Consider the following 10,063-nt stretch of genomic DNA (forward strand, 5'->3'; position numbering starts at 1 on the left):
AATCTGGCAACGTATTTTAACTGACGTGTTGAAATATTTGTAAAATTAATTTTTCATTCGATATCACAGATTTTATATATGAAAATTTGGTAAACAGTAACAAAGACATTAAACATTCTTTGAAATGGTTCTTTGAATTTTCCTGCTTTGTAGGGATGTTTCCATGTAAATTATTTTTCAAAGTGATAACAGAGATAGTAAGAAAATATGCATGCATTTAATGTGTTTACCAATACTTGAACGTGTTGTTTACTAAAATGGTCATCTTACCAATTGAATTTCATTTATCTTGGTATAACATAATGCTCTGTTATAATATGCTATATAATTGTTCTTGTCCATGTTGACAGCTGTAGTTAAATCTATAATTGCCAGCTTATAAGTCTACAAAGAAAAAAATAATTAAGTGAGAAGGGCTAATCATAATGGACTGAAATTTAATTGTAAAATAAATTCTTGATTCAAGCAGTTTTTGGAATACTTGCTTAACCATTTTGTGTATCATCCGTGAAATTAAGACAATCTAGCTAATTTTCTATAAAGTTAATTAAGATCCCTGGGTAGGAAATATTATTATAGCTCTTCTCACCTGCAAATAAAATCCAGTATATAAATAACACTAATTTAGATGATTATCTTAGTGCCAATGTTGCTCTACAGCAAGGAGAAAATTATACTTCTGATTCGTAAAAGAGAAAAAAGCCACATTCATCTGTCAGACATTCACCAGCGGAGGCCTGCTTCTGTCACACACAATGTCGCAGCACCTAACTGCCATGTTTGCCACCCACATTCTCTTTTGCTCCCTTTTTGATGCTTCTCTGATACCAACATCATCCATTTCCATAGACAGCAATTTTCATGGAATTAACATATAATACAAGGTCTTACCTTGCTTTAAAGTATTATTTGCAAAATATTTCATATGAAACAGCTACAAAGAAAGGTCAGAAAAGAAAAGTAGGGAGATAAAAAGTAGAGAAACCAAGTATTCCATGAAGCATCAGATATTCATGATGCTCACTCTTGAATCCTTTCTGTTAAGGAACCAGTCACCAACACAAACAGTGATGGGGTTCTCAGTAATTCTAACTGTAGTACTTCAAATAGTAAAAAAATTGTGTACCCCAAATGTCTAACAATAAAGTGATTTAAAATAAACTAAAATAGAGGTTCTCCCTGGTGGTGCAATGGGTTAAAGCACCACATTATGAAGCTCTCCGAAGCCACTGCAGCAAAGTTTTAATTCCCGGCCAGAGAGCTGACCCACATGGCCTGGCAAATCTCTCCTGACCCATCCGCTGTTCCCCTCAGCTGTGGACTTTGTCAGTTTGCCTGTTCTGCTCCCCACCCTGTCTCTAGTGAATCCTCTCACCCACCACACCTCTATCCTATACCCCAGTTCTATAAGCATAAATGAAAAATAAATCTTTAAGTAAATAAAGTATCATGTAGTCATCAAAAACGGTACCTTCAAAGAGTTAATATAAGCAGCAGGGCATAGCAGTTAATATAAGTAACATTCCAATTCCGGAAAATGTATATATCAGAAATTATCAAGGAAAACAAAATTAAACACAAAAGTATGCTCAGGAATTATCATTTGATGGTGACACTATGGGTGATTTTAATCTCCTTTATTCACCTTTGTATTTTACAAAATATCTACAGAGAATTAATAAATAGGGGCTATTTAAATGTCAAAAAAATCACTACTTTGTAACAAATTATGCATTAATATCCCATTTGATATGTTGTGAAAATATAAGTGTTCTGTGTGTTTCTATCCTTCATGCCATGGAAATTCTCAGCAAGGAAATAAGGAAATGAATCCCTACGTGGCAGGTAGCAGCCACCTACTCTAAAGTTGCAGTAAAAACAGCAGGAAATCTCCCTACCTTGTTGTAGTACTTCAGAACTCCTCTGTAGATAAAGGCACGCACACTCCGGGGATAAATTTTGATGGCCTCGTTACAATTCAAGATTGCTTTGGAGTATCTGCCTTGCAAACCATAGAAGGCTACTCGACTTAAATACGCCTTTTCAGAAAAAGAGGAGGGGTGCAGAAATGAATGTTCTGGTAAAAGCATCAATTCTACCACTATGTGGACTATATTTGAATAAATCCGTGCAACCTAAAGATGATAAACGATAGGGTTTTTTCCCCTACTCTTTTTGTTTGAAAACATTTCAAACATATAAAGCAATTGAAAAAATAGTATAAATAACATCAATTTACCTTCAGTACCAATAAATTTCAATATTTATTAACATTTCACAATATTTGTTATTTCTTTTTTACTGAATTATTGAAAGTAAGTTGTAGACATCAAAGTGCTCCACCCCAAATCTTCCAGTAGTCATCTCCTATGAAAGACATTCTCCAACATAACTTCACTCTCACTATATACTTAGGAAACTTAAGATTACTTATTTAAAATCATCTAATATTTAGCTTATATTCAAATTTCATAGGCTTTTAAAATCAGATTACAATCAAGTCTCAGTGAATCATGTGTTATCTCTATATTCTCTCAAAGGGAGAAGTCAATGTCATAACAAAACAAAAAGTAAATAATAAAATTAATAACAATATAATATATAAAATCATAATTATTAACAAGTCCATTAAACTATGAGCAATATTTATCTTAGCAACAATTCAAAAAGCATATGAATATATGTGTGTGTGTGAATATATGTAATTTCCCTGTTAGAAGGAATATTTTGATTCAAGGGCCTATACAGACATATGGATTTTAAAATCCAGCTAAAAAGCACAAGCAACCAATTGTTAATAATAATAATGACATGCTCAGGATTTAATAGTTTTCACAAATTAACACAATCTTCAAATTACAAATTGTGCATTTAAATACCTGGTAATGTTGGTCTGGTCTGGAGAGGAGTGCAGCTTCATTCTAAGGACTTGATTTGTGCCCAAGATGTGAGAGCTGGGTCTGAACTTGTGATTCTCAAAGTGTGGTACTGGCATCACTGGGGAACTTACTGAAATCCAGAATCCAACTCCTCGTGCTCTTCCAAGACCAACTGAATCAGAACCTTTACCTTAAAAAATTACCTGCTGGGCCTTGCTGGTGGCACAATGGGTTGAAGCACAAGACTACGAGGCTATCCACATGAGCTCCATCCCCGGCCAGGGAGCTACCCACATACTCAGACCTTTGCTGAGCTTTCCGCTGCTCCCCTCAGCACTTGATCTGCCTGTTCTGTTCCCCATTATGTCTCTCATGAATCCTCACTCCCAACACCTCTGGCCTGAACCTCAGTTCTTGAATGCATAAAAAATTTTTAAAAACCTTAAAATAAGTAAATTAAAAATTACCTGGTAATGATTTGGATCAATGGTAAGTGCACGATTAAAATCCAGGATTGAGTTATCCCTCTGGAGTTTTATTTTACAAATCCCACGTTGATAAAAGCCTTCGGCAAACTCAGGATTTGCTTTCACAGCTTGTGTAAAAGAATCAAAAGCCTGCAAAAGCATATTAATAAAAAGCAAATTGTTTAGTGAGTAGAATATATTAATTTTAAATGTTAATAAATCACAGTATGCAATTGTTGAGGGGTTATTCACCCTACTATTTTGGTATTTTGAATACATTTCTCCCAATGAATGTATTAAAATGTGTAACAAGCAAAGATAACATTTTTGAGCAAATCAGAGTAGTATTATTTATTAGTCCCCTTATGCCTGTAATGAAATTTCAGTAGGGAACTCCAAACTTGTCAACACTGGAAAGTAAAGCTAGGTTTGCTCTGTTTCTTGAACAGGACTGAAAATATAGGAAAGGTTTATAATTAATCATAGCCTTATTGAAACTTCTTAATAGAACAACTAATCAAGTACAACTCTTATTTAAATTTGATACAAGTTTTGGACATCATCTACCTCTATGAATATAAGGGCTAGAATGGTGTGTGTGTGTGTGTGTGTGTGTGTGTGTAAAGAAGGAGATATAGAACAGCTCATGTTAGTCATGGGGAAATATTAATTATTCTATACATATTCCTCATATCATTAATAATTTTGAATGGAGAATTCAATAAAATAGTGAAAGACTGGATGGACTTTTGACAATTGAATCAACTGATGTTCAACGAATCTGGCTATCTTAATATTCAGTTTCAATCTGATTGAATTTTTCATTCACTAATAAGCAATGCAAGAGTATCCTAATCATTTCCCATTTAATCTTCTTACACTGAAGTGCACTTTAAATACTTGCAATTCAGCAAATAAATTCATAGTAACATGATGAAGTTATGTTCCAATAAGTTGTTACAGTTAAAAATGTATAGTTTTGATCAGAAGTACAAATTAGTCTTTAGTCTTTGCAAGCTAATGAGCATCACATGAAAATGTGTTGATCAAATAAAGCCATGTGGTGCAGATGGCAGTAGAGACTTAATGTAATAAGCTAAGCTTGATGGGAAGTTTTGGCTTAATCCTTCACTGGGTAGATAGCGTTCAGAAATAGAACAGAATACAAGCTGTCATTTCTAAAATACAGATGACCTAGTCCCAGCTACATAAAATACCAGTTGAATGTTGCCGTCCTCCAGGTAACAAAGACCCAAGTAATACAAACAGTCTGCAGACGCTGCCATGACACTTGGCCCTTTATCGGAACGAGAGAATATTTCCAAAGCCTTTTTAAATGTTTTCACAGCTTCCTATAATGATAAAACGTAAATGTAAAGGGCACAGGGAATGTTCTTTTTTAATACTTACTTAACAAAACAACCTTAAATGCTAAAAAGACTTTACCAGGCTCAGTGAAGTCACAGATCTTGCTAATGCAATTTAAGGATGGAGGTCTCTAGAAGTATAATTTCTAAATTCTAAAGGTTATTTTCTATCTGTCTAATTTCAGTAAGTGTAGACAGAGAAAGACAACCTTATGATTTTACTCAGGTGTGTGATATAAAAAAGACAAACAGAATTGAAGCAAAAATGGACTCAAAGACCAATCAAAAAAATGTGGTAGATATACACAATGGAATACTAGTCAGTGATCTCAAAAGGATAAACATATACTATTTAAAGTATCATGGATGGAGCTGGAAAGGATAACGTTAAGTGAAATAAGTCAGAAAGAACAACATAAACTGGGTGGCATAGCTTACATCTAGAACATAGAGAAACCAAGGACAAACTGTAGAAAATAACCTTTGAGAGCAGAATAGGGAATGACTTCTTAAACAAGAAAAAAAATGAAAATAAATGTTTTCAACTTCACTAAAATTAAGAGCCTCTGTTCATTAAAAGACAATAAAATAAATTACAAGGCCAGTTACAAATAACAAGATGATAGGTGGCATACATATAACCAACCAAAGATTAATGTATAAATTTTTTTAATTGTCTGAAACTGATGAGTAAGACCTACTAACTATGAATGTATACAAGAGACTGACAGAACAAGAAGCACACGTGGCTCAACAAATATATGCAGAGATGCTTAACCTGTGCTCAAACTAGAAGTGTAAATTAAGACTACATTGGGACATTAGTTTTTATCCACCAATGATAAAATAAAGTAGAAAAAGCAGGATCATACATACACTGTGGGAGGAAGAAAAAATTGGCAGAACCCAATGTGTCATTTTCTTGGAAGTTAAACATTCATGTGCCACCAATTCCACTCTAGGAATATATCCTGGAAATCTCCTCCCATATCAACAGAAGGCATTAAAAGACTACTTATAACAACCCTACATTAAAGAGGAAATAAAAATAAAAAAGAAACCACCCAAATGTTAATTAACAGAAGAATCAATAAATAAATGATATGATTAAGTTTCTGTGAAAAGAACATGTAAGCCGCCATTCTAAGTACAACATGAAAATTCCATTAATGGGGTTAGCAAACATTACTCAATACTTTTCACCTTGTTTTTCTTGGCCTTCATTTGGGCTTTTGCTAAAAGAGTATACGTGGTTATCTCCGGCTTTTGCGAAGTCACCCCCTCCAAGACCTGAATGGCTTTGTCATGGTTTTCACAAAATGAATAAATGAGTGATTGCTGTATAGGACTTAACTCAATGGAACCTAAAGAAAAGGAAAGTTTATCGTATCTTTGTCAAGTATCCAGGAATTAGAGTATGACCATTCTCAGGAAGTCAAACAATTCAATAACATTTTAATATGAATTTAATCAGTCTGATACTATAATCTATTTACTATCAATAATCAAAAAGACATTCTAATTACAAGCAAAAAAATAAAGTATACATTTGATATTTTAAAAAGTATGCTACTAATTGATTATGAATATACAAAACTGAAGCACTGTTTCAAAATCAAATGGACTTTCAAGTGAACCCTCATGCTCTCTCTACATAGCTATTACAAGGAGTATACAAATTCTAAAGAGGTTTCTTTTTAAGTGGAGACTATTATAATTTTTTATTAATTACATTTACCTTTGTTCATTGCTGCTACTTGATGAATAGTGAACCTTGCAAGATCATAACTTTTCATCATAAGAAGATATTGTCCCCTGGAAGAAATAATACCTCATTGAGTCTAAGCAGTTAAAAATTAAGTTCCTGATAGGCAATTACTTAAAACTTTACAATTATGCTATGTTCATGTGTACTTACATATATATGATACAAGTAATGTGGAAAACAGACCTATGTTATGTAGTTTAATAGACAAATTAGTATGGATATGTGATGAGATATGGGATTTACAAATTGTAAACCTGAAAGTATTGAAACTTTTTTCGTAACTGAAATTATGTACTCTGTTCCTGATTGTTCAAAGAGAGTTTAAGGGACATGAAAGGGAGGAATATTTACATAAATTACTGAAACGTGGCTCAAGAGTCAAAAGATAAAACCTTTATCAAAAGCATTATTCCAGCCCATTTTTCTTATCTCTAAGTTCTTTTCCCATTTTAGATATTATGACATTTTTGGTAGTGATAATTCATAATTTAGAATGGGGTGGTTAATTGTCAGTTCTACTAAATTTGAAAAAGTTTCCCCCAAAATGTATCTTTTTTTTAACTAATTATTGAGACTATGTTTGGTACCTCTGTGGACACAATCAAACAGTTGTTCTTACTTTTATCACATACGTGATAATATAAATCTTGGAACATAGAGAACCTTCAAATAATGCAATTACTATACAATTGTGCTTTGATGTGAAGTTAGAGAAAAGGGGAAAATCTAGTTATGTTATAAGCCATCTTAAACTTTAACAACAATTGAATGACTTACTGGTTTGAAGATGTCCATTGTTGGGAAATTAAATGTAAAAAGTGAAGGCTGGAATGAGCAAGAGAGCACGAAAGAGCCCGACAGCTAGCTCAGATGTCAAGTTAGCCCAAGAAGAATTCTATTTCTAGGCTCTTACCTTAGTATATATAACTGGATTCCATCTGGTTGCAGGTGGATGGCCCGACATAACTCCCTTACTGACTTTTTTAGCCTATGTAACTGTGGAGTAATAAACAGAAACTTAATTCATAGGAATCCCAATTGGTTTTTTTCTGATGTTTCTCCCTTCCCACCCTTCAACACATCTCCTAATATACATGCTGTGTCGGAGAATAATCAATGCAACTGGGATATAGAAAAACTTTTTAAAAAGCTTCTGATTCCAAATCTTTGTGGTTTGGATAAAAGATAAAAAACATTTATCTTTAATTTTACCCACAAATATAGGCACTGTCATTTATTCTCCTTTTTTGTTAACTCAACTCTGAGAAATTTTTCACCCAACTTTACCAATGTTAATAAACTAACATGCAAAGGAAGGTAAAATAAACAGTAAGTCAATTTTACTTCAAAATAAGGGGAAAAAACAAGTTTTAAAACAATTTTAAATTGACAGGTAAATGAAGTAATGAAACAAAATTCAAGAATGATGCAAGTATCTGTTTAAAATAAACATATATTATAAATCATACATTTAATCTTTCCTTAACACTGGCCACAGGAGCACAATCCAGATTTGGATAAATTTGGGAACAAAAACCTATGATCACTGGGATAGCAGAAAAGGAGGACAACACCAAGACCCCAGCAAAATGAACTTGGGACAATCAAACACTCCTCTTAGCAAGACAGTGTGACAATGTAATGAAATGTATGAAATTGGTGGGAAGATGTCCACTCAAAATTGTCATTATGTAAATGACTGACAAGTAATACAATTTGAGGTAGAAATGAGGAGGAATCAAAAGGAGAACTTTTAAGGAGAGTTTAAGTAAACTTGAGAATTTCTGTAGAACTTCCAGCCTGTTGCCTCTCCAGCCTGCTGCTCCTCAGGTTGGTACCATCAATGAGCTGTCAAGTCCTATGTCTGCCCTGCTCCACCTGTCCTAGCCACGCACATCACTGCACTGAGGAAGACTTGGTTGGAAAAGGTGTAGGCTCACTTGCAGATCTTCACAAGCAGATGTGAGGGTAAGCTTCTGCAGGCACCCTTGTACTGGAGTCCCCTGGAGCCTGATTCCACACAGAGTTGGGTGCCTTTTTCTTCACACCCCATACATAACACACAGAAATATGTACATAGTGTTTGTGTTGTAATTGTATTATTTACATGGGATCTTAATGAAAACATTTGATGCTCTTCTGAAACTTGCCCCTTTTTTCTATCATGTATATATAGCATATCTTCTTTCTTTCTTTTTATCTTATGTATAATTTTTACATCTTTCTTCATTTCGTAGGTTTTCATCTCAGTTGTAATCCCTGTGAACTTCCCACCACCACTTCACCCATATGCCATCACCATAGTCCCGTGTGCTCTTTCCACCCCACTTTTGATCCTGTTCCCTCTCCTCCTTTCTTGCACAACAATATCTCATGGAAATATTTTCCAGTCATCTACTATAACTATTCTATGTAATATTATGTGGTGTAAAAATAACACAATTTTGGCCCTCCCTGGTGGCGCAGCGGGTTAAAGCACAGCACTGAGAATCTAAAGCTGCTTCCGCATGAGTTCAATTCCCGCCTGCCCCGGAGGTGACCACATGGTGTGGCAGACCTCTCCTGACCCGCCCGCTGCTCCCCTCAGCAGTGTACTTCGTCGATCTGCCTGTTCTGTTCGCCACTCTGTCTCTGGTGAAGCCTCTCACCGCCCCTGAGCCTCTGGCCTGTACCCCAGTTCTGTATGCACAAGTAAATAAATCTTTAAAAAAATAATAATAACACAATTTATTCAGTCATTACTGTGTTGAAATTTTTGTCTTCCAGAAAAATAAGTCGTTAAATATATGGTCTTATACCCTGATATTATACTGGTATTTTGGCTTCTAAGTATGCTGAGGACATTCCTACCTCCAGAAGGCCTCAGCTCCATCAACAGGGAAATAGCCAAAAAGCCCACATACACAAATTTGTTCCTCCTTTCACCAACCAAGGCCCAGGAACAGTCCTAAGCCTGCCTTAGTCCTCAACCTTCATCAGCAGCAAGGTAAGGATTGAATGAGAAAGTAGTGACACTGGGTCCTTAGTTGCAGACAGTGGAGAACAGAATTGCTAGCCAATGCTCAGTGAACATGCAGTGTGCGCAAGAAATAAACCTTTAACTATCATGATTTTAAAGTTTTGTTCATTGTTTTCGACTGTCTAACCTATCTTATCCTAATGAAACCAATGTGATTAAAGGGTTTACAGGTAATGCAGGCAGAAAGTTAATGAGGAGCTAATTCATATAAGCTTTTGTAGGCCTTTGGTTTTTCCAGGACTTGGTTTTTATTTTGGTGGTAAAGGGAAGGTACTGAAAGCTTGTAGCAAAGAAGCAATATAATCTGACTTATGTTTTGACAGAATTACTAAGACTGTTGTGTTGAAAATCCAACAAAAGGAGGTAAAGGACAAGAAAGCAAGACCAGGAGGCTACTGAAAAATCCTAGTGAGAAATGACAGTGTCTCAGACAGGCTAGTCAGTAATGGATTAGTGGAAAGAGCTATCTCTTTGAAAGACAGAGACAAGTTAATAGTGTTTATCTTTGCAAAGCCAGCTGTGGTTTGGAAAGTAACATGTGCTAACACTCAGGGGCTACTTCT

General features: G+C 34.9%; 1 protein-coding gene across 1 annotated transcript in view; it reads right to left on the reverse strand.

The window, feature by feature from the left end:
- LOC101620464 (tetratricopeptide repeat protein 6-like) overlaps positions 1-6,461 on the reverse strand; it is a 28,169-nt gene extending 21,708 nt beyond the window's left edge. Inside the window, exons 1-6 of the mRNA XM_012724406.1 lie at positions 6,452-6,461; positions 5,917-6,077; positions 4,564-4,698; positions 3,347-3,496; positions 1,899-2,039; positions 271-384 (exon numbers count right to left, since the gene is read on the reverse strand). Coding sequence (XP_012579860.1) covers positions 271-384; positions 1,899-2,039; positions 3,347-3,496; positions 4,564-4,698; positions 5,917-6,077; positions 6,452-6,461 — 711 coding nt within the window. The remainder of the gene's footprint in view (positions 1-270; positions 385-1,898; positions 2,040-3,346; positions 3,497-4,563; positions 4,699-5,916; positions 6,078-6,451) is intronic.
- Positions 6,462-10,063: the final 3,602 nt, after the last annotated feature.

This window comes from Condylura cristata, unplaced genomic scaffold, assembly GCF_000260355.1.
Source record: "Condylura cristata isolate star-nosed mole 26May11 unplaced genomic scaffold, ConCri1.0 scaffold00013, whole genome shotgun sequence".
Taxonomy (NCBI): domain Eukaryota; kingdom Metazoa; phylum Chordata; class Mammalia; order Eulipotyphla; family Talpidae; genus Condylura; species Condylura cristata.